This window comes from Harpia harpyja, chromosome 12, assembly GCF_026419915.1.
Source record: "Harpia harpyja isolate bHarHar1 chromosome 12, bHarHar1 primary haplotype, whole genome shotgun sequence".
NCBI lineage: Eukaryota > Metazoa > Chordata > Aves > Accipitriformes > Accipitridae > Harpia > Harpia harpyja.
Genome location: NC_068951.1, coordinates 36,541,783 through 36,566,607, shown reverse-complemented (window position 1 = coordinate 36,566,607; position 24,825 = coordinate 36,541,783). Strand labels below are relative to the sequence as shown.

Sequence of the window (24,825 nt, the reverse complement as noted above, 5' to 3'; positions counted from 1 at the left end):
GTTAACTGAATAAAATTTGTAGCAGAGTAATTCATAGAGTGAAGTAGTTTCAATATAATGGTTTAACAAATTAGGGAACAACATGACACTTAGCTGCTCCTTTAAGGTGACAGGAACTGCAGTCCTTTTTCCATTTGTAACAAACACACACTGCCGAAGGAAAATTTACAATATAGCCAACTCTTCTGTTTGGCTTAGCAAATGGTTAACATTGCACTTACTAATTTAAATTTGAAGCTGAAAGTAAAAGTGGTTGATTGTTGGTTACCCATGCATTTTAATTTGATACTAGTTCAAAGAGTTTGAAGAAAACAGGGAGAACTTAGGAGTATTACAGAAACATGGTATGAGAATCAAATTGTGCCTGTTTCATAGAAATCTTATCTCTTTATAGGCTTGAGGAGTGCAGGATAATGTCATCTGCAAAAAGGCCACTGTGGTTGAACTGGGAAAACCCAGATATTATGTCTGAATTGTTATTTCAGAACAATGAGATAATCTTTAAAAATGGAGACGGTAAGGAAAAATAAGAGTAATCCAAAAGCTACATATCTTTTTGTTTTCCTAACCTACTGTTTAGTATGTTTTCTGAGCGTCTCAAATACATATAATAAAAAAAAAACCTTAAAAAAAAATCATCTGAGCAAAGCAATTTTCTTTTCCAGAAAAATTAAGCATGCACAAATAAGTATTTGTCTGTCACATACAAATTTTGTTTGATCTAAGATGCTCAGTTGGTTGAGGTGGAACATGATGCTATTTAATACTTTGTTCTTTTTACTTGAAAATGTCAAGATATTATAGATGTGTAATCTGTAATTCTATTGTCATGGTTTTAGTGTATATTATTAAACAGCTTTGAAATCACCACCACAAATCTATATTCATCCTCAACTATTTAAAACCTGCTTTTCTTTATTGAGAGAACAAAACCTACACTAAACCATGCAAGCCTCATTTCCTTTAGACGTACTTTTGGGGGAAAAGTAAAATAAGATGTAACAAAGTGTTCTGGTGTTATGAAATTTACAATCTGTATGTATTTGACTATTCCAGACTTGCGTCAGGACATGCTGACACTTCAGATAATTAGAATTATGGAAAACATCTGGCAAAACCAGGGTCTTGATCTTCGGTAAGCATTAGAGGTCATTCTCAAGCGATACTGTTCTTAATGGGTTTTGCATTGGTTTGTTACCAGAGATTGCTTCTGTTCTCCCAAGGGTAATAGATGAAAGGCTATAAATAGGCATGTTTGTATGTGTTAGTGATTTTTAATTTTTTTAATAACTTTTGGTTAACTGAACTACTGGATTCTGTAAGATAAGATTGTACTTGAAAAATCCTTAAGTCTCATTCAAGTGAGTATGAGGGATCTACATACCAGGAATGGATACAAGAGCTAACACACACTGGCCACACTATGGTCTGCTGACTGTATCTGTAGGATTTGCTTTGAACAAGTTGCCAAACTTGCAGCTCTGAGCAATTAATCTTTGTAGCTGGTATCTTCATTTCAGTACACTAGGTATTACCCAGTCTGATACACATGCAACTTCTCCACCTCTAAATAGTCTGTGGGTAGAATAGCTCCTGCAGAATGCCATTCAATATAAACTATTCTGCTTCTGGAAAACTGGTGCTAGACAGGTTATGCTTCCAAATTTGCATTTGCTGTGTGGTAAGATTTTGAGGTGGTGTTGTAACAGAGCTGCCTCTGCACTGTCAAACCAAGTATGTTCTTTGCACCCCTGGTTCTCATTTCCTCATCTAGACAAAGGGGCCTATTGGTCTATATCATCTCTTATGTCTGGGTAGCTATTTTGTCTCTAGTACTGTAATGAGTGACAGAATTATGGCTTTGTCCAAGAATGGTTTGCAGAGTTAAAGTTTACAGTGCGTGCCTATGTCTTGAAGAGTAGTCAGCTATGGAAATCTGCACAAATACATCCTCTCCCATCTCTTGCCACCATTCTTCTTAGAGGCAGAATGGAGCTTTAGAAGAGAAGTTGAATAGGTATGGTGTAAGTGACAGGCTGATTTAAAAAAAAGAAAATCAAAAAAACTTGAAACTTGCAAAGACTGAAATGAGCATGCAAGATGAGGCAGCTGATGGACTCTGAATCTTTAGCAAGCTACAGATTATACTAGTGGACAAAGAAAATCTTTTGAGGATCTAGAAATTGTGACTCATCCCACTAAGGCCACTGAACTGTATCTTTCTGTGGTACAGAAAGTATAACCGTCCAAAGTTTATGCCACATCCTTAAGAAAATACATGGGTGTCAGTGTTTTTCTTTGACCTCCACATCAGACTTTTGTCTAAAAATGCAAGTGTCGATAGATAGATATAAAGATAGATAGATATAAATATACTTTTAGTACCTGCAAATAAAGTAATGTTAATCCAGAGAGAAGCCCACCTCCACAGCAACACCAGCAGTCAGCTCTGCTGCTGGCTACATATTGCACTGATGTTCCACAGATTCTTAGGTCTAATACAAAGCCATGATACATTATTTTTTCTGTTTTTTTTTTTACCATGGCATCACAAAAAACTTTTGATTCTCCAGTGTTCCTAGAAGGCTGTTTTATTCTATAGGTGTGACACTTCACTTCAAAAAAGGAAACTTCAGGAGAGAAAAGGGCTGCTTTTAGGTACACGACCCTTTCTCCCAGATCTTTTAATAGGATGTTAAACATGGTAATGACCATGTTTCTTTCAGTCTTTGAATAAAAGACCAGTTTTGACTTGGTTTTCTCAGATGAAATGTTTTCAGCATGACAAGAAATACAGACTGTGGGGGAGGGTGAGGAAAGAGACCTGTGAAAGAAAAGGGAGGCAGAGGAATTAATTTCTTCTACTTGTAAAGAGAAAAATGGGCTACTGAGATTATCCTTTGAGTATCCTTTTTTTTTTAAATTTAGGATGTTCTTTAAATAATCTGTGAATAAATACCTTTTTACAGTTAGTCCATTAACATCTGGATAAATTGTAATGTTGCTGACTGTAGATTCCAGTTACAATTTTGTAATATGTTCAGGTACTATTCAGAAACTAATTCTGAAGGTCCCATGCTGGTTTTATATACAAAATATTACCTGTTACTTGCTTACAGTAACCCATGAAATCCTAACATTCATTTTCTGAATGCTTAGACTCTGTCTCTAGTACTTCACTTTGAATATAGTTGAATAGATCTTGTTAAATCATGCTGAATGCCTTTTTAAGGATTTTTCCAGTGTATTCCCTAAGGCCTCCCAAGAATATGTTAATAAAATTTTGCCTTAACCTTTTGTCTTGATATAAAACTGAAGAATGACGTTGGTGGATACAGTGGCCGGCACGTTACTGTACTAATATCTGGTACATTTTTTTCCACAAGACTAACAATAATACACCTATAAAACATTAAAACAGATTTTTCATATCCTAAAGTAACATATGACACTTACCTGATAACCCTTATCAAACATGCCTGTTGCTTGCTGTCTTAAAACTTAACTCTGTTAAAAAACAAATGAACAAAAAACCCCACTTTTTGTCTTTCAGGATGTTGCCTTATGGTTGTTTGTCTATTGGTGACTGTGTGGGACTCATTGAGGTGGTGAGGAGCTCTCATACGATCATGCAAATTCAGTGTAAAGGAGGCTTGAAAGGAGCGTTGCAGTTCAACAGCCATACATTGCATCAGTGGCTCAAGGACAAGAACAAAGGAGAAATGTGAGATTTCCTGTTGCTTGTTTTCCTTGTTCATGTGCTCTTTTTGATGGAAGCCTCAAGAGAACTCAAGTTCATGAAGTGGGAAGTTATGTCCATTTGTTTGTGGCTTTGTTTTTTTTCCCCCTGCCCTCGTTTGCCTAGTATTCCTGCTTGTAGCTCTTTTAATGAGTTTGGGTGGTTGTGTGACTTCTCAGCACTAAAGTGTAAGTTGGAGGTAGAATTATGATGATAAGGCTTAAGTCTGTGTTTTAACAGGAGCTCATCACAATGGAAACTGCTGGCCTTCAAAAGAGGGACAGTCACTTTAATAGCTAGTTTACTGTCCTGTGATCTAGCTGTAAGTATTACTGTTTTCAGAGTATGCTGAATTTCTTCCTTACTTAGGTAAAGTGATAAAGTCCGGGAACTCTGCTTCATTGAGAGAAGATAGAAGTTGGCCCTTCCTAATGGGGGGAAGTAAAAAAAAAAAAAATAAATTTGCACTTTCGTATTATTAGAATATCTGTAGGAAGATGTCTCCTTTTTTTGTTTTCAATAGGTATGATGCAGCTATTGACTTGTTCACACGTTCTTGTGCCGGCTACTGTGTCGCTACCTTTATACTGGGCATTGGTGATCGCCACAATAGTAACATCATGGTAAAAGATGATGGACAAGTAAGACCTGCTTTTCTAGAAACATAGCCTAATGTCATCTGTCACTTTGATATGAGTTTGTTGCGGGGCGGGGAATCCATCAGAACTATAAGTAAATAATCAATTTTACTATGACATCATTTAAACACAGAATTACTAATCTTAATACCTTTCTGTCTTTCTAAGCTGTTTCACATTGACTTTGGGCACTTCCTCGATCACAAGAAGAAAAAATTTGGTTATAAAAGAGAGCGTGTGCCATTTGTCTTAACACAAGACTTTTTAATAGTGATTAGTAAAGGAGCCCAAGAATGTACCAAAACAAGGGAGTTTGAAAGGTGAGCCTTTTTTTAAGCATTTTACTTCCAGTGTATTTTGTACCTAACATGCAATTTACTACTGGTGACCTTTAGTAATTAGACTTTTTAACTGAAAAGTAGTATTTTAATTGGCTTGCAGTGGGTATGTTCTAATTCTTTAGTTGAAGATCAGCCATCCACTTGTAAATCAGTAGGTGATCTTGGTGCTTACCTGGCCTTCAGTTCATGAAACCTCACTTTAGCTTTGCAGGGTCAGCACACGTGAATAAAGATAAATATTTAAATATCTGATTTTTTTATTATTTATTTAACACTTTAAAAAATCCTCTTGGGATTGTATAACTGCAAAACCTGAGAATTCTTAAATGTCAGGTGTAATGTGTATCAGAGCCTTGTTGGTCCCTCAGCAATACTTCTCTCTCCTATAGCTGCTGTGATATCAGCTCTTCAGCTGGCCTGTGTAGTTTGTGACATTCTGCTGAACCTGCTAAGAAAGGAGAACTTTAAAATAATAAACTTAAAAAATTCTGTTGCTGTAGTCATTCTTAATATCTGTCTTTCCAGAGGTCTAGTCTTTGAGAGGTTTCAATTTTAATCTTAATTTCATTATGTTGGGGGGTGGGGAAGACAGATTTTAAGTTATAGTGTCTGTCTGAATGTTGCAGTGAAGCTTTTTGCATTTTTTTTCTGAACCTGACTTAAATTAGTGATTTCAGCATAAACGGGCATTTCTTGCCTGATATTGTGATATAGCAAATGCCCTTTTTCTTCAACACATTCTCCAGAGTATCTAAGGAGTAACAGCTACTGCCCTAATAAAACTACAGGAGAGAAGTGCATCTCTGAAGATAATGAGGAAAGCACTGTTTGTGGCAGTATATCAGTAAATGTGCTTTGAAATCTGAAGTGTTATTAGCAATGACTAAAATGACTCTGTGAACTGTGATAAACTCGTTGAATACTTGCATGAGTTGCAAATGAGGTTTAAGGCTAGAAAGCCTGTCTTTAATTTGGCCATTGTGTGTAGTCTGACCACTACTAATTCTTACAGAAATGAAGGTGATCCAAGTAGGATTTCTCAGCAACATCATGGTGTTCTTATTAGACTATCACTCTCTATTTTTTTAGTGTCCAGTTACCCGAAACCTGTTTTGGAGGTGAAGAAGTAGTGTGCACCTAGTAGGGAAATACACTGAGCTTTTTTCCCTGTCTCTTCCAGGTTTCAGGAGATGTGTTACAAGGCTTATCTAGCAATTCGGCAGCATGCCAATCTCTTCATAAATCTTTTCTCCATGATGCTTGGCTCAGGAATGCCAGAACTGCAGTCCTTTGATGATATTGCATACATTCGAAAGACCCTTGCATTGGACAAAACTGAGCAGGAAGCTCTTGAGTACTTCATGAAGCAAATGAATGATGCTCACCATGGTGGCTGGACAACAAAAATGGACTGGATCTTCCACACAATAAAGCAACATGCTTTGAACTGAAATGAAAGCAAAGACGACAGGAACTGATAGCCCGCTTTGTGGGTACTGCACTGTTAATACCCGTTAGCAGCAAAGACTGGTTGCATAGGAATTGCACAAACCACGAACAACATTAGAATTTATGGCAAGAAAAGAGATGAACTGTTTGGACAACTGTCAAAAATGTAAAACAGGGTTTCAGATAGCACTAAAGTTGTACACTTCAAAAATTAAGCTTTAGTATGATGTGTGACTTAATGTTATGCCTTAAGCCCAAAAAGGTAAACTTGGAAGAATGTTTCCTTTTTTTATTTGATAGGATAACTTAGAAGGAAAAAGAAAATAGTGCTAGCATGAACATAGATCCCATCACATTACCTTAGATCTGGTACAGCAGGTAGAGACTATGTTGGACTGAGAAGAGTGGAAAGAGAATTCAAGTGATGGTGAATATTTAAATGCAGCGTAGTTTGAATGGAAGGAGTTTTAAGCTCAAAGATCTAAAAACAAAAGTGAGAGGACAGTGCCTTTTAAATGTGCTCAGAGGCATTAACATTTATGGGGTTTAGATGACCCTTTGATTTCTGGGTCCGTTATCTGCACAGTTTCTGAAAGCAGTAGGAAGTAGGCCCATTCAGTATGGTGTTTCTTCTGCTCAGTATTTCTAGGGGTGCAATTCATACCTTCACAAAGAAACTTCCTATCATCCCCAAAAACTGACTAACCTGGAAATTGAATGGTCAGAATTGGGTTTAGTGCAACAGAGAGTTGTAGTGTTCATCTTAGGTTTGCTTTAATCTAACTTGAACTGAATAGATTTTTTTCATACATGTTTTCCAGAGCCTAAAGAAAGGTGAGTTATTAAAATTATTGAAAGATTATTTTTTTATAAAGGCTATTTATATAATAGGAACTATTATTAATATATATTCTTTATTTACATGATTTGTCCAATATTCACTCTTTTAATTTTGCAGCCCAGTTCTATCTGTCCAAGACTCCCGTTTCCATTAACGTCACTGAAGGTGACCAGATATACTCCTAGGACCAAATTCAACCCTGGTGAAAGAGGACACAAGTACCATTGAAGTAGTGGGAGATATACCCACTAATGCCAGAGGTGAACTTGGCCTAAGTCTCTTCAAAAAATTTTTGGGCATCACTCTTCACATTACTGAAGTGATATACTGGCTATTCAAGGAACGTACATTTAAACCCTCAATCTTTGGGTCCACCATTTCTCCTCTTTCTTCCTCCTTTGGAAGTGATTGCTTAATCCAGTAACAGATACATCAGAAATAGCAATTTAGATTTTCAATATGATCAATAATAAGCAGTTCAACATACAGCAGATACGTTGGCTAGCTCAAAGCATGTGGAGTTACCAAACATTTTATAGCTTTGTCTGTTTTGTGTGTGTGCGCGTGTATATATATTTGTAAATCTAGTTGTTGTCCTCTAACACAATTACGATGTGTGCAATCAGTTAAATTGGCACCACTTTTTGAAACTGTTCAGAGTACTGAGGATTTCAGATTGCCCTTATGCACAACTTCAGGTAGGACTGTTTTTCTAATTATTAAACAGGTTTTTTAATTAGTGAAGCCCATGATCCCAAGGGTGGTGTTCACCCTAACATTTTAAACTTGCTAGATTGGCAGCACTTGGAGTGAATTCCAAAGGTCTGGGGCTTTCGGGGGTTCAGCTTGTTCACTTGCAAACACGCACCGAGGTGCCACTCAGAAAGTGCAATACCACATGTAATATAAAATATGCTGACAGCTGGTGTTAGATTAGAATATAAGTATATAAATAAACTGTACTTTGTGCAGGCTGTACTGATGAGGTAATGAGTGGTTGGCTTCATTTAGCAAATTGTAATATATTAAAAATGTGCAATCAATTACATTATGAAAGACTTTGGGGATTGTAAAGCCAAGACTTTGGTCTTTCCAGACACTTTCATAGTCAAGATCCTGCAGTTGATTACTGCACACCTGGATACTTGATGTTGTGGGGGGAAACCTGTTTTTGTGAAAACTACAGAAGTTCCAAGAATTTTGAGGAATGTGAAGTTTTATTTCCTTAGTTCTACTAAATGTTTTGGAGTAGTCCAACAGACTTCACATTACTCTTTTTGACTGTTACGTATTTCTTTTTGTTCATACGAATATTTTAACTCCTGCTAACCTTGGTCATACTTTCTAGAGCAAAATTACCCTTGTATGAATAACTTTGCAGTCAACGCACTCTAATGGTTTAGCTCTTTTAAAACATGGCTTAGTTGCAACTTAAATTTAGTTCACGAAATCTGAAACCCTGTTGGCTGTAACTCTTAACTGAGTAAAACTGTTGCACAAATGCCACATTAGGTGCTACATTATCCTTATTTATCTGGTATTGAAACAATGCTTTACCTCGTTTTCTCTAAGAGATGGTCAGCCTCTTTCAGCCTGGATGAAAAGATCAACTCAAATTTATTGGATGTTATGAGCCCACCTTCTTTTGTACTTTGTCCCTTCCTAGCCATTTACTTCTGTAAATATGACTATAAATGTCTTTCAGTTCAAGCATGCAGTGTTCTGCACCCTTTTTGCACAAACAGAAAGGTAGGAGGAATCAGGCTCTGTTTCTAAAAATTACTGCAACTAAATGCTGTGCACAAGCTGTAGAAGTTATGAACATCAAATAGTAAAAGAAAGGAAACTTCATAGTGATACAGACATAATATGATTTGGGATAATTATAGCCTTTAAATTAAAAAAAAAAAAAGTAGGAGAAGCACATGGGCTACAAGCGATTGTTCTTACCATAAACAGGATGGGCATTTGAAAAACATTCTGTCAGTGTTTCAGGGGGAAAAAAAAAATAATCCTTTTTTTCAGCTTCAAAGTGTTCAACCCTAATTACCTTATCCTGTTATGCCAGTTTTGTGCTGATGTAACTTCACTGAAGATAGTGGAGGTACTATTTACTTATGTTGGTGTAAATGAGAGGATGTCATCTGTTCTCAGTGTCAGAAATAAGATCTGCTTACAGACTGCAAAAGTACCTGTAACTGAGCTCTAGATTTTTACAGAGATTGCTTGGAATTTGGATTTTTATTTTTAACTATTCCCACTTCATGGAGATTTGAAAATGTTCCCTTTATTCTGGGAATCAGCTGCACAAAACACTAAGTAGCTTATTTTGAGCTTGAATTGAATCCAAACACCTTGCTCCTGCAAAACTTTGTAGTAGCACTACCAGAGCAAGGACCCCAGGGTTAGGCCATATGTTTTATTACAAAGCATTAGGAAATGGTGATTTAGTGAAATACAAATTTAAAAACAGTAGATTTTTCAGCTGTGAAACTGTGTTTGATTTAATGACAGAACAGGCTGCTGCTGATTAGTTTTTCTTAAAAATATATTCTTTGCTTTCATAAAGGTAGCAGAAAAAGCACCTGTACTGACTTTACATATGCACACTTTTCTGTTCTAAAAGGGTGCATCAGTAGTTTGTTTTTTTTATAGGTAAAACAATTTCAGTATAACTTCTAAAATTAAAGAAAAGCATTTAAATAAAACCAAAATTGTTAGTGGTTTGGCATCTTGTGGAGAAGATATAAGCCTGCATATTAAGGGCAATATAGAAATTACCAAGCTTGTAAAGAATTTTGTATGTGATGACCCTACTGTTGGTGGTTTGGAGGGTTGTTTTAGGTTTTTTCCAACTTTCCTTTTTATGTAAAATATTAAATGCCCTTCAGTGGTCAGTGGCCCATGTTTGATGACAATTTGAAGGTATTTTCTTTGCTTTGTCATTTTATAACTGGCATGTTCCAACGTCTGTTCTTAATAATTGTGAATTCCTCCTGTTTTGCATGTCTGTACAGGTTGCAGACCTGGGCTGGACCCATTCAAAAAACAAATATCAAAAAAGCCACTTGAAATTACTATTTTGTTGATGTCTTTGACATCTTGAAAATGCTTCAAGTTAATGAAAATGGTGTGGTATTACAGAAAGAATTGTAACTTGCTGCTTCTAAGACTTTTTTTTTTTTAAACTTTTCTTGTGTTTTAGTTTTACTTGAATGGAAGAACCACACTTGTTTTTGTTTGGTTTTTTTTTAAATATTATATAGCTGTGGATGTTGTTGCAGATTGTTGAATCCCAATTTAATTTTGCAATACATGTTTCATACAAATAATGAATTTGTATCTTTTTTTGTGCTGAAAGTTGTCTCAGTTTAGGTAAGGCTCTATCTGTCCAAAATGATGTGTAGCTTGCCACCCCTGCAGCTGGTGTGGGTTTTTTGGGGGTGGTTTTGGTTTCATTTTCATTTTTTACACCTGTGTTAATGAAGGGAAGCCAACTGGAAATTGGATATAGAAGTTCTCTATCTGCATACACTAACCAAATCTATAGGTGCTCTGGTCTTTGAGAAATTCTGATTTCACTTTATGCTGATAGAACACTGTCTTCATCAGAATCACTCTGGATTCACAACAGCATATGAAATCAGAATTAGACTATATGTATATTAAAGTTCCAGATCACTTATTCATATGATTCAGTATGAAAGGTGTTCTCTTAATGAGGAATGTTTACTAGCAGCCTAGTTAAACACTTGACAATTTTACTTTGAAATAGTCTTTATTAACTAGCCTTTTCAGCTCTCCAATTCATAACTACTATAATCTTGTCTATAGTTACTTTCATTCTTGAGACTTCCAAGATTTTTATTGCTTGCTATCTTAAATGTTTCCTCTTCCTACTCTTTCATAGTATAAAAACTTGAACCCACACTCAGGAAAAGTAGTTGTTCTTAATTTGCAGCACAGTATTCTTGATTTCTGAGCTTTATAGGATAGACTCTTAAGGGTATGAGGTCTTACTGCGTTAGCACTCCTGACTCTAAGCCAGAGGTGGATCCCTCTGTCTCTTCCCTTCCCTCTCCAACACCCCTCTCCCCTAAAAAGCAACATGCCCATAGCATAACAACATAAAATATTTGTGAGGGAAGATCAATTGAAGCAATGTTCTGCCTGTACTTTGAAGCTAGCATCCCCATTGGTTTTTATAAATGCGTCTTAAGTGTCCTTACTGTCACTTCTGTATGTGATACAATATTCCTTTGGCATAAGGAAGGCCAAAAATACACTATTCTATCTTGACTTTTTCTGAAATTCTGGTGCCAGATCCCCAGTAGCTATTAAACTGGTTTAGGAATCATTTAGTTCAGTGTAACTGCATCAGTTTTGTTAGGAACCTGTTCCAGTAATAAAATTAATCACAGTTAAACCAGACTTAATTGTATTGCTTAAGTTATAGAAAGCCTAATTCAAGCAGAAGCTGTTTCTCCTAAGAATCTTATGTCTGTTGTAGTTTAGTTAATCCTTGAGAGCCAAAACATGGATATTCATAGCTGCAATCTCATTCTGCCTTGTTTCTTTGGTTTAACTACTTCTAATCTATTTCCAGGCTTTATTAATAGTATTCTGTATCCTGAATTATCAACTGCTCCAGGCTGTCCAAAGTTGTCTTACTATTTCATTTGGGGCAGGGAAAGAAAAGGAAGAGATGAAGAGATGAATCCTTCTCTTGTCTTGTAGCCGCTGTGGTCCAAATTCTTCATCTTTTCTTGTAAAGATAAATGTATAATTCATCATCTGGGAGTATCATCCTTTCCCCTTGCCCCCTCACACCTCTGCAAGTTTTAACTGTGAATATCCACATACACTATCAAAATCCACTTCCCTGGTGAAGAAAAGGATTTAAATATATATGGCTGCAGTCTCATGTCCTGGATTCTCAGGCTTGAAATTTTGAAAGTATTGTTGTCATTGCAGCTGGTACCACAATTGCAAGAATTTTCACAGAATTTCACAGAATCGTTGAGGTTGGCAGAGACCTTTGGAGACCCTCTAGTCCAGCCACCCTGTTCAAAGCAGGGTCAGCTAGAGCAGGTTGCCCAGGACATTGTCCAGTTGGGTTTAGAGTCTGTCCAAAAAAGAAGAGTCCACAGTAAAAGTGTTTTCTTAATGTTTATATGAAAGGTCTTCTACTTCATTGCTTAATGTCCTTTTACTGGCAGCACTGAGAAGAGCCTTGCCTGCCACCTTTACTCTTCTCCATCAAGTATTTCTATACATTGCCAAGATGCCCCTTGAGCTTTCTCTTCACCAGGCTAAACAATCCCAGCTCTCTCAGCTTCCTCCCCTATCCATCATCCTCATGGCCCTTTGGTAGACCCATTCCAGTATGTCCATGTCTGGCTTGTACTGGGGAGCCCAGCACTCCAGGTGTGGCCTCACCAGTGCTGAGCAGAGGGGCAGGATGAAGGCTCACCTCCCTTGACCTGCTGGCGATGCTCTTCCTAACGCAGCCCAGGATCCCGTTGGCATTTTGGAAAAATAGAGCCCAGAAGGGTGTAATCTCTTGATGCTTATATGTAACTTTGTTGAAGCTGGTAGCAGTTACATGTCGGCATCAAAAGGGGAATATAAACACCCACCAGTGCTAGAAATATGTTTTAAAAATGAGACAATTATCTTTGAAATAACCACTATGGGGGGTGGGGTGGGGCGGGGATGTTGCCATGTGTATGTCATTCTGTGATAAAGGTCCTGTGGTAAAGTAGTTAGAAAGCAAGACGTTTTTAGTAGTGATGGGCCAAAAAAGTATTTAAGATGCAGCAAGATGCATGTGTTGTCATACTGAGAATAGTCTTGCAGTATTTAAAAAGAAGAAAAAAAAAAAAACCACCACAAAAAAAACCCCCACAACCCTTTTCTTCCCCTTCTGCTGTGCTACTCAAGTAACAAAAGTTTGGCCTATGATAATTATTGTAGTTCATGTTCATGGGAAACTGTAAAAAGTCTGCTTTTTATTTATCTTTGCAGTCTGTATCACATGCTGTTTATTAAAAAAAACTACTTTTGTTTGGTTTTTATCACACTTGAGTGTTAATGTATATACTAACAACTAAATTAAAATAATGTGGTTGGTACACTTGTGAATTCTGAAGTGAGAATTTAAGGAAGTCTTGGAGGTGTGATTTGGTGTTGCAGCCCTGCTTTTGAAAAAGGCTGGAAGAAAGGAGATAGAATTTGCGTACATCAGTTAAATTGGGCGGGAACAGAAATAGAATTTGCATTATGGGTGGGAAGTCCTAGATGCACGTGGCATTTGTTCTTGTATGCATTGATCCTCAAAATAAGTAACTTATTTTATACATGGTCTGTAAAAGTTGTGATAAGAGCAGATGTTAACTGAAGTGTTTCAGTTGGATGGTTTTAAAGCCCCTGCTAAATCAATCTGGTTTGTTTTTTTAAAAATATCCTTCATGCTTTCATTACTAAAACTATATTTAAGAAAACAAACAAACTAGGCTGTATTTTTGTATCCAGTACTAATTTTGAAAGAGTGAGAAACGTATTTGGGAAATTACTCACTGGCAAGTATAAGAGCATGGGGCTGCAATGGAATTGCTTCTGTGGACATGTTGGTCTACTTTGGACTTCAGTTGCTAACAAACTGTTATTGTGGGAGGGATTTGAGCTCTCTTGCTGAGAATTTCACTTTTTTGGAGGGATGAGGGAACTGTCAGGGTTTCTAGTTCGGGCACTTCTACACATTTTTGTCCCTGGTCAATTCTGTTTCAGATCACCACTGTCTAGCTTTGAGAAAGGGCTACATTTGAGAAAGGGCACTGGATCAAACTCTAGAATAAAAGGTGGACATCATTATCCTTACATTTATTTTGAAGGTCAAGCTGAGCTCTAGTCTGGAGAGAGCAAATCAAAGTATGGCTAGTGATTTTTTTTTTTTGAAGTAGCTGGTTCAGTAACCTGAACTAACAGGTTAAACTTCTGTTTATTACAGCGTAAGGTGAGTTATACCTCTTCTGGTAACTATGAAATGGTTATGAGTGCTTACTGCCTTGTTTTAAATGCACAGGATGGTTCAGGGAGAGGGGATCATCAGTTCTCGTTCAAATGCAAATTTTAGACTTTACTGCTGTTACCATGGTGTCTAAGTCTCGATCCCTAAAGCATTAAAAAATCATGGAAAACTTGCAAAATAATGCTGGTGAAACAGAGGAATGATTTGCAATGTGGGCAGTTTGCTTTAGCATGGGAATCTCAATGATCCCTCCTGATTTTATGCTCAGAAGTCAGTCTGGTTTCCAACCTGCGTTGGAAAGACTTGATCCAAAATCTGAACCCATGTAACAACAGAGCAAGAAAACTGATGCTAGGCAAGATACCTCAGATAACCTGCTGTATGTCCTCTTAAACACTAGCAAATCTACCTTCAGCAAAATCTATTATCATGAGCTATGCTTAACTGCTTTCATTGAAGAAAGGGTTTACTTCATTCCTATTTTGGTAAGGATGCATCCCTGCTAACTGAAATGAGCTTCACCTGTGTTGCCAATTTAAACAATAAGGTGAATATCACATAGGCTTTTCTGTATTTCCAGTTGGAATGGGTTCTGAGTGATTAAAACCTGACCCAGAGCTATCTGAACATCCCAAGCACGTGGTGGTTTAGAAAACGAGACTCATTTAGACTTCTCTGTCTAAAGCATTGATACCACTGTTTGATACCTGTGACTTTGAATTGGATCTGCGACTTCAAAAGGAATCCTCCTCAGATTTTTTCTTTCACTCAAAGTCTTGTCTTTTTATCTAACATAGGTGTTGTTGGGCTGTGCTGCTTTGTGTGAAGAAGAAATCAATCAACGGGTAGAGAAGATGTATTGTGCTTTGGCTAGCCTCAGTTTGTCTCACCAAGCAGGACTGAATTCCAAGTAAAGGGTTGGGTTTCGGTGGGTGGGTGGTTTTGGTTTTTTTTTTTTTTAATCTTTCCTTGGCAAATTCCAGATTTTAAGTTCATATTACTGCCCTCTGCTGGGAACTGGGGAAAGTGCTTTTTTGGAGTGCTTGCATGGAAAACATTTTAGTGAATAGAGGGAGAAATACATGGGCATCCACCCATTTGGGTGGCTATAGCCAAATTATGAGAACTTTAACACAAGCTGTCCTGGAGCAACGTCGGCTCCTGTGGCTGGAATAAACAGCAGAGAACAAACTGAACTGGGATGCCAGGATCTTGTTTGATTGGTAATTCAACTCAGGAGATAATAGATATAACCACATTTATTTCATTTCTGAGGGCTCAGCAGTGTGCCTTCAAAAGGATACCTTTAGTTGTATTCATGCTGCTTACCATCAAAACTTCTGTGTGATCATAGGATGAAGCTCTTTCTATGTGGCTCTAACCAAATCACATCACCCTAAAGACACGTTTCCGACTTTCAGGACAAAGGCTAAAGGTAGGATATTATAAATGGAGTAAGTCCAGTCTCAACTCCCAACTAATGAATAAAACTGAGGTCAAAAGTAGGGTATAATTTTTTTTTTTTACTAATCTGTGGAGCAACAACATTAGGGAGGTTGTGGATTCTCTGCTAATTAAAAGCTTGATCTTAAAATTAGGTAACTTCAGGCTAAGCCAGAGCATAAGAGCTCAATGACTGAACCGCTTGGTAAAATTCCATGATCTGTTTTAAGTCATCAAAGTGACTGTAATGGTCTCCTTTGTGTCTTCAAAATAAATGACTTGTATTTCAAAACAATAAGATGCTGTTTGAAATATTCTGTTTTGTGGAGAAATATAACTTACTGCTCTTTCCTGTGGCATTTAAAAAAAAAGTGAAGTGAGCAAAAAGGGGGATTCTTTTGTGGTTATAAACGTGCAAAATTTTGAAAAGGGGAAAGCTGCTTATTTTAATTCTCCAACCCTTATTTTATTGATTCTCCTATGCAGCAGCTTTCAGGGACAGCTTCGACGTGGAGACAAAAATGAAATTTGTGCTTTTTAAGGTTCTGGCGTTGACATGACCCTCTCCCTCGTGTAGAATGCGACCCTGTGTGTGTGTGTGTGGTGATGGCACCCCCCTGCCCTCTCTGAAGTGAGATGACGTGCTGCCCGATGCCTGACAAGCCCTGGACAAAGCCTGTGCTGGTGAACTTCTCCGAGCACGTAGTGGGCGGCGGTGGGATGACGGTATCGCGTGTAAATTAGAAGAGAAATTAAAGGCTTGGTCTCCGTCCACCACCCCCCCCCCCGCCCGCGGTTGCCATGGCGACGGGCGGGGGTCAGGAGGCGCCGGCGCGGCCCCCAGGGGGCGCCGTGTCGGCGGCCGCGGCTGGCCCCGCCCCGCCGCTTCCCCCGCGGGGAGCGCCGCGTCCGACGGCGACAGCGGGCCCGTCGCTGGGCGCGGAGCGGAAGGTGAGTCCCGGCGGCGAGATAGGAGGGGAGCGGCCGCCGGCGTCGCCCGCAGCCGCGGGGAAGCCCCGTGGCTCCGCCGCCGCCCGCCTCCTTCCAGCCTTTCACCCCCGCCGGGCGCGGCCCGCCTGCCGCTGACCGTCGCCTCGCCCCCCCCCATCTTACCCCTCGCCCCGGCGCCATTCGAAGCGCGAACCCGTGCCCGCCGCCCTGAGGCGAGAGGCCGGCCCGCCGCCCCTCGTCCCCCGCGAAGGGGGCGAGGAATGACTCACGCTCCGCAGCGCGCTGGGGCCCGCGCCTCTCCCCGCGCTCAGGCGGGGCCGGGCCCGCGGCGATCCCCGCTGGCGGCCCCGGGCCGGGCCCTCTCCCCGCCGCCGGAGCGTGGCCGCGGCCTCGCCCCTGCCCCCGGCTCCGCGCCTCGCCGCCGCCTCCGGGGCGCAGCGGCGCCTTTGCCGCGCTCCCGCCCGCCGTTCCCCGCTCCGGCCGCCGCGCAGGCCGCGGCCGGCTCGGCGGAGGCTCTAGGGGGGCCGGGGATCTCGAGTTTTAGGGCCTTTACGAGGCTTTGCCGTAACCGCGCCGAGCAGCTGAGAGACGTACCGGGAAAGCCGCTGGGGAAGAGGAACGGGCGTTACTGGCCCGGGGGCCGGTCCGCGGGGAAGAGGTTGAGCCGCGTTAACTGGGATAAAACTTGCCGTCTCAGTGTAACGTAGGTTCTTCCCTCGCAGTCAGAAAGAGCCATGAGTGCATCTGATACTTCTAGACCACGATATAATGCTAAAACCCATCTTATTCTCATGTTACTCTCCCCTTAAAATAAAACTTTAATTCAGACAAGTTATTTCATCTCATGAGAACAGCCTTTACTTGATGAGGGGCCTTTTTTCCCTGCTTTCACCTCTGGTGGGTGGCATTGGCTTTAGAAGATCCTGGAAGTGCCCTAGTGTCATGGTAAACCACATCAGATTCCATGTTTGCAGCCCTTTCTTCTTCACAACTCTTTGGGCCGATACATAGCTCAAGTATTTTTGGTGCCTCCAAATATTTTTCTGTTGTCAGGAGCTGCCAAGTGCAGTGAAAGCTAACTAATGCGGGACAAAAGGAAAATAAATGCTCTAATGCATCTACCTTATTAATTTTGATACTCTAAACTAAAATTAATACCAACTTTTAATGTTGTTTTCTAGCTTCAATTTCCATAGCTTCGTTCTTTATAGTGCTTGTGTATCTGATTCTTTTTTTATTTTTTTTTTTTATTTTGTGCTCAAGTTTTAAAGTGTTTTAAAATGCTGTCACTCCATAGATGAAAATCTTCTCGAGCTGATGTATTCGCTACGTTTGGAAGCTGTACAGTCATCAGCTTCTTAGCTGCTCTGCTTGCTGATACTGAAGAGTCTAGGATTTTTGGTAAGAGAGCATGACTTTTGTTGGTATTTTCAACATAAAAACTTTATCTGAAGGACTCTGCCACAGAATATCTGGTCTCTGACAAAAGGCAATAGGGTGCTGGAGAACTGCCTCGTAGGTTACACTGAGTACTTGAGTGCCTGGAGTCCTGACCTGTCTGTCTTTATGGTGAACCTTCTTTTGTTCCAGGGCAGGAATATGAAACTCGACTGCAGTGGTTTTGTGTATTTAATGTGTTCTTAACTGTAACAAAAGGGGCTGGGGGGGCAAGAAAGGGGAGTAGGAAAAAACCTCTTGTATTTAATGTGTGGGTTTTCAAATGGTGGTGTTTCATGAAGTCATGAAAGATAAACTAGATACAAACAAGTCTAATTCTTGAATATTTTCACTTTGCAGTTAATTTAGACTATTCAAAATGAATGAACATCCTAAAAAGAGGAAAAGGAAGACTCTACATCCTTCTCGATATTCAGGTCAGTCTAGAGCTTGAGTTATGTATGCTTTAGTAAGTTTATTTTTTCTCAGAATAATTGCTTTATGAGAAGGGACCACATGTGCTAATACATGGAAAATCAGTCACATAAAAGAGCGGGATAAGAAGTTTTGTCTGAATGTATTGAGTACCCACTCTGCGTGCTCTGTTATTAAGCCACTTTCAGTCAATGCATCTGAATGGTTTTGTTCTGTACTCCCTGCAGATGGGGAAACTTGCTCAAGCTACAAAATGAAGACGATTCTACTAACGCACAAGGGGAGGAATTTTGTAAAAGTTGGGATGGGGGTGTCCGGAAGTGTTCAGCACTGAATGAACTGTGCTCCTGTCACTGTCTTCAGTGGGAGCACGGTTTGCTAACGATTGTATCTGATACTCCAAACTTCAGGGCAGCAGCTGAAAGTTGTAAATCACAATAGGAATATTATCAGGCCAGCATAGAATTCTCCAAACACAAGAAGTAAAAATGTGGCTGGTGAAGAGAATTTTGGTGAACGTTAAATACAGCTGTAGTTACATCAGTACGTTAGTGTTAAAACTTTTTTTTTTTTTTGTCTTAGATTCTTCAGGTGCAAGCAAATACATAGACAACAGTGGAATTTTTTCTGACCACTGCTATAGCGTCTGTTCTATGAAACAGCCAGATATAAAGTTTTCTGAAAACAGAGGTAAGACTACGTTTTGGGGTCTTGTTCTGCAATTCTTTACTAAGTGTGTCATGCTCCTATTCATAGAAGTAAATAGAATACAAAATAAGGAGTGGGTGACTTCTGAGCATTGTTGTGATCTGATATGCCTTAGACTGGTGGAATGTTGTTTAATCGTTAAAATCAAAATACATTTTTCAAAGTAGAAATGATAACAAAAAGACCTTTCAATTTTACAACGTTCATAAAGATGATTAGACTTCTTTATCTAAATATCCGCTAGCTAGGTAATGTAAAGCTGATGTAAATAATCTAAGATTTCAAATGGAATTTACCAGCAGTTGCATTGAACTGTACTTGTACTTATGGAAAACAAAATGCTTTTTTATAAAACATCCACTAGTGGATGTAAAGTTTAGCAGAGCAAATGTGGGGATGGATTTTTATTATATTTCTTTTTTTTTTTTTTTTTTCACTCTAATAAATTAGCCAGCAGGTCTCCAGAAGTCTTAGAAAGTATTATACTTTAAACTGTGATGTGCAGAAATATTTGAGAATATTTTTTAAAATTGTGTCTTTCAAATGTAAAGTTTTATTTAAGGGTTTTAGTTTTTTTTCCAGTATAATGAATTGACTATTTTTTGCTGAAATTTTAAAGACAGAGTTGCCACCTTTTGAATTCTTTTGTTGTCTTCTGTATCTGTGGAAATAATTTCTCAGGTATTTATTGTTACTTTCTTTAATGTAGGTTATGGTGTGATTAGTACATAAAGATAAATTTATGCAACTGGAATAAGTAAATAGTAAATAAGATCTATGGTTAAATCAGAATCACGATGATACTAGTATGGACAAATGATGACAAGAAAATCCTTCTTTTATCTTTGCAGCTAGATTCCACAGTCCTGTGCAGAGCCTAGACACAGATGATGATGGGAGTCCAGTGCATGCTGGGACTTCTCAGTGGAGCAGTTCACATTCAAACGTTGTGGGGTTGCACTATGCAGACCCTAAAAAAAAGGATAAAGGTAAAGGTCAATGTGTATTTGCAGCTTAAGTGTTGGGAAGCTGGAGAGCATGGCTGCTGGCTTTTAATGTAACTTTTTTGCTTTGATGGAAGAGGTGAAGGATTTGTAGTTTACGTTGTTTATTTGTTAGTTAAGTATAAAACATAGTCTGGCTGGGGAAAAGTAAGTGCTTTTTATATTTGTAAGCTGCTACAACTAACTGAAAAGTTGAATATGGTCCCAGGTGTTTTGCAGGGGTTTTTTAACCTTTTGCTTTTATTACCTATTTCCTCCTGCAGATAAAGGTACTAATAATGGAATGTGCAGAGACTTATGTGATTCACCTATATTCAGTGACAGCCCTACAGAAGAAGAGAAACCTCTAGATATTCAAACTGTAGAAATTTCTACAACAGAAGTGAATGCTGTAGAAGTTCACGATATAGAAACACAAACTGTGTCACCTGAGAAGCTGGAAGCTGAGGACCTAGAGGAAATCCCTCTGGAAACCTGTAAAATCTTTGAGAAGAACCAGGCTTTGAATATCACAGCTCAACAGAAATGGCCTTTGCTGAGAGCCAACAGCAGTGGCTTATACAAGTGTGAGCTCTGTGAGTTTAATAGCAAGTACTTTTCTGATTTAAAGCAGCACATGATCCTGAAGCACAAGACATGTGCAGACACTCATGTCTGTAAAGTTTGTAAAGAAAGCTTCTCCAGCAAAGTGCAGCTCATTGAACATGTGAAACTACATGAGGAGGATCCGTACATCTGTAAATACTGTGACTACAAAACAGTGATATTTGAGAATCTGAGTCAGCACATAGCAGACACTCACTTCAATGACCACCTTTATTGGTGTGAGCAGTGCGATATGCAGTTCTCCTCGAGCAGTGAGTTGTACCTGCACTTCCAGGAACACAGCTGTGACGAGCAGTATTTGTGTCAGTTCTGTGAGCATGAAACAAATGATCCAGAAGATCTGCATAGCCATGTGGTGAATGAACATGCATGTCGACTGATAGAGTTAAGCGACAGCTATAATAACAAGGAGCGTGGACAGTACAGTCTCATAAACAAAATCAGTTTTGACAAATGCAAAAACTTCTTTGTATGCCAAGTATGCGGCTTTAGGAGCAGGCTGCATACAAATGTCAACAGGCACGTAGCTATTGAACACACCAAAATATTCCCTCATGTTTGTGATGACTGTGGGAAGGGCTTTTCAGGTATGTTGGAATATTGCAAGCATTTAAGCTCTCATTTATCTGAAGGGATTTATTTGTGTCAGTACTGTGAATATTCAACAGGACAGATTGAAGACCTTAAAACTCACTTGGATTTCAGGCATTCAGCAGATTTGCCTCATAAATGTACTGATTGTTTAATGAGGTTTGGAAATGAAAAAGATCTTTTAAGTCATCTTCAGATACATGAGACAGCGTGATTACTTTCTTTTCCTGTAATCTATTTGTTAGAATTGGAATTAACTTCCAGTCACTGAAATGTGATATTAAATACAATTTTAACAGCAATTGTACAATTCTAATGTTTTCATCTTTATATCGGCAAAGCATGTACAACAACTTGGTGTTGTGAATTTTCTTACCTAGGAGTTTCAGTAGGAATAATCACGTTTACAGTGTGATGGATCAGATTTTGGGGGGAGGGACAGTGGGAGTAGTTGCATGTTGTGATAGCAGTTCTGATGGTCATCCCGCACTTTCACATCTAATATACAAGACCAGCTCTCTGGAGTTTAAAAAGGGACAAAGAGAAAGCCAACATCTAGTTCCACACTTAAGTAACACCATACTGATCTCAATTGCATATCCAGCTCATGTTACCCTCTGGCAGCAGGTCACTTGTGCTGATGTTTAGCAAATTGCACCAGCCTGCCAAAGATAAGGGTGTTCCAAAAATTCCCAAGCATGGACATCTCCAAATTCACATACCAGCCTGCGTTTCCCACCTCATACTCTTGATAAGCTTTTAAAATTGTCCTGTACCTATCCGACCTCATTGTTCACTTTCTCTGTTCAGTGTTTAATTTCAACTCCTGTCTGTGGGACTATCCAACAACCCTCTCTTCCACACACTTACTACAGACCTCGCACATGATTTTTGTCTCCTTTATTTACCTTAATTTCCTATCTTTTAAAGCACCAAGGAGACACCCATTGCTTGTGTGTAAATTGGGTCATGTTTTAAGGAGTATTTGTAAGGGAATTTCGAAAGTGATCCAGCTGAGAATGTACAAGTATGATTTTTCTTATCTAAAATCCCAATTTAGCTCTCGCTGAAATGATGTATGTCACCAACCTCATTTAGAGCAAGCCTCTGTTAGTCTATATTATTATAATTATGTATATTTATAATTAGCTTTCCACCACTGGTAATTTGAAGAACGTTATTTTAATTCTGTACATTTTAAACTTCTCTATACTGGCTTAAAACACTGGTACAGTACAAAAATTTTATTAACTTTAATCACTTTCAAATGGTTTCACGCGTCTGTTCAGATTAGATAGTGCTGTCCTGCCATTATAATCATTAGAAGTGAATTTTTACAATTCATTCTGTAGCTGTATTTCTGAGTGGATACTTGGACAGATAAAAATAAGGGTGAGGTCATTTAGATGGTGCTAGTTATCAGGGTGAATTTACCCATAAATTAGTGGTGGAATTTACATTTCTTTCTGCATTGGTTGTAAATTTGTAATGTAAGATTGTCTAATGCAAGCTTTGTATAGATAAAATGAATGTATAAAACATTTCTTGATCAGTGAGATTTGGTGTTGTCAGCTTCAAGGCATGCAAGGGTCTTTGCATTTGATTTTTAAAGCTAAGGGTAAAAATTGGCTGAATATAATCAGTTTACGGAAGTTCTAATTTCTAGAAAATGATTTCTGGAAAGTCTGCTATGAACCAATTAGAGTCTATTTCTTTGAAGGAGGCAAGACCATTTTCATCATTTCAAAATGCTGTTTTACTACTAAATCTTCCGTGTAGTCATTGAAAAGGGCAACCTGATGGTGTCCTGACTGTATTTTATTAGTCTGTTGTACAGAGAATGACAATGTCTGTGGTAGAATTGCTGATTTCCTATGTTGAACACATTCATCCTGGCTGGCTTAAAATGGTAGCAATAATATAGTTAACAAAACACTAATCAGAATTATTTTATATATGGAAAGCTAATTTTGTTCATATGGGTATAACTGAGAGGGTGAAATGCTGATTCTCTTAAAAGCCTGCTCTTGGTGACAACACACAGGTGGAATGGCACAGTTGAGCTCTGGAGAGAAAGCCACTCCAGAGGACATTGACAAGAAGTAGAAGCCATTAAAAAAAAAAAAAAAAAAAGTAAGTGGGCTTAAGAAGTGTGCATGTTTGTATAGACCATTGTTGTGTCTCGTACAGGAAAGGTGTTCTCTTGTAAAAGCAGAGAGCCCTGTGATACAGAAAACTTGCTTGTTGACTCCTGCATAACTTCAGGTCTATCTTTGAGTTATTTCTAATCTAAACTGGGAATGGAAAGAATACCCCATAGGAATGTTATGAAGCCAAATCATTCCTAACTAAAATGCACCCCACGGTATCTAATTGGGAAGTACATACATCGTCTTAGGTTGGATTTTATAAACAAGGGACTAATGTTAGTATTTTAGTATCTGTCAGAAAGTAAATGGAAATGTACAGGAGTAGCTCGGCATATTTTACCGTGGCAGAAGCACAAGTAGGGTATCGGCTTCCACATGATCAGCATGCTAAAACAAGAAAGATACTAAGTTGTAGAAGAAACAGGTAATGGGTGGAGTCTGTCTAGAAGCTGGCAGGCCAAAAGGAATGACTGTACATGCCAAGAACAGTATGTTTTTCCCATTGAAGGGAAGACAAGAGTTTGGTTTATTTATGTGAAGCCTGTTAAGTGGAAAATCAGTGCTCTGACATTGCTGCACTGAGGTGAACTGAGAGCACATGAATGCAGCTGGTCTGATACTGCCAGGGTCTTCAGTCTTCTTTAGCCCTATAGCTTGAGCAATTCACCTCAGTCTTGAATGAGAGAAATTAACTGTAGTAATCAGAAGTATGCCAAGTTTTTTTTCTCTGCATTACTCAATATATATCAAATTCAGTTGTTCATTGTTCATTACACTGCTACCTGCAAGGTTAATCTACTTCAGGAACAGCATTCTAACTGGAAGCTATACAAAATCACGAGATTGGTTTGGGAAGTAATTTGTATTTGATTCTCTACTTTTCAGACTTTTGAGCCTTTAGGCTAGATGTGTGTCGTGTATTTCAGCTTCCTGGATCATGTTTGTTATTGAACAAAAGAACATTTTTATATGAAAGATTATGTTGACTTCAAAACAAAATTTAAATCTGGCCAATTATTGTAAGAAAATACAGCAAAGTAGTAATTCTCAACTGTGTTCTCTATAATGCTTGTTCAAGTGTCATTGAATTTCATTGTTTGTGGTTGTTCTCATTTTCTTACACCCTTGTATCAAATGTATAAATTATCAGTGCTTTTTAACTCTTGAAAGTACTTAGCATTTGTCATTTTAGCTGACTGATTAAACCACGGTGCTGACAGTACGCAGGAATCCAAAGTCACGCTTCGTTGTCTTTGTTTTAGATCCTCGTGGAAACGCTGAAGGGCGCGGAGCCCCGAGTTGATCATTATAGGTGCACGGGGCAGACACCTTTCTAAGCTCGGACGCCTTCCACCTCACGGGGCCCGCAGCCTCCCGCTGCGCCCTCCGAACAGCCGGAGCGCAGACCCGTGGCGACCCGTCCCCGGGTGACTTACCCAGCTCCTCCATTTCACGAGCAGCC

The 24,825-nt window shown here is 38.9% G+C and overlaps 2 protein-coding genes across 11 annotated transcripts in view; both read left to right on the top strand.

The window, feature by feature from the left end:
* The window catches only part of PIK3CA (phosphatidylinositol-4,5-bisphosphate 3-kinase catalytic subunit alpha), a 50,900-nt gene extending 35,121 nt beyond the window's left edge, over positions 1-15,779 (top strand). For 4 of the 7 annotated variants that reach the window (XM_052805161.1, XM_052805159.1, XM_052805160.1 and 1 more), the window contains 6 exons: positions 395-516; positions 1,057-1,135; positions 3,554-3,724; positions 4,263-4,380; positions 4,546-4,697; positions 5,899-13,090. In XM_052805161.1, coding sequence (XP_052661121.1) covers positions 395-516; positions 1,057-1,135; positions 3,554-3,724; positions 4,263-4,380; positions 4,546-4,697; positions 5,899-6,169 — 913 coding nt within the window. In that variant the 3' untranslated portion in view covers positions 6,170-13,090. Of the gene's footprint in view, positions 1-394; positions 517-1,056; positions 1,136-3,553; positions 3,725-4,262; positions 4,381-4,545; positions 4,698-5,898; positions 13,091-14,835; positions 14,967-15,392 lie in introns of those variants that run through there. The other 3 variants (XR_008237726.1, XR_008237728.1, XR_008237727.1) reach the window with 3 other exon arrangements.
* Positions 15,780-16,355: 576 nt separating this feature from the next.
* ZNF639 (zinc finger protein 639) lies at positions 16,356-24,599 on the top strand. 4 transcript variants are annotated; one of them, XM_052805170.1, is made up of 6 exons: positions 16,356-16,432; positions 17,730-17,833; positions 18,239-18,306; positions 18,887-18,994; positions 19,864-20,001; positions 20,280-24,599. In XM_052805170.1, exons 3-6 carry the CDS (start codon positions 18,249-18,251, stop codon positions 21,425-21,427), a joined length of 1,452 nt encoding a protein of 483 aa, XP_052661130.1. In that variant the 5' UTR covers positions 16,356-16,432; positions 17,730-17,833; positions 18,239-18,248; the 3' UTR covers positions 21,428-24,599. The 4 variants fall into 4 exon arrangements, with proteins under 4 accessions (XP_052661130.1, XP_052661132.1, XP_052661131.1 ...); XM_052805171.1 differs by lacking the exon at positions 16,356-16,432 and adding an exon at positions 16,749-17,135; XM_052805172.1 differs by lacking the exon at positions 17,730-17,833 and having other exon boundaries at positions 16,387-16,432.
* Positions 24,600-24,825: the final 226 nt, after the last annotated feature.

Coding starts and splice junctions, on each gene's coding strand:
- ZNF639 (XM_052805170.1), top strand. CDS start 18,249: ATGAATGAACATCCTAAAAAGAGGAAAAGGAAGACTCTACATCCTTCT. Junction 18,307..18,886: donor ACATCCTTCTCGATATTCAG/GTCAGTCTAGAG, acceptor TTTTTGTCTTAG/ATTCTTCAGGTGCAAGCAAA. Junction 20,002..20,279: donor CCCTAAAAAAAAGGATAAAG/GTAAAGGTCAAT, acceptor TTCCTCCTGCAG/ATAAAGGTACTAATAATGGA.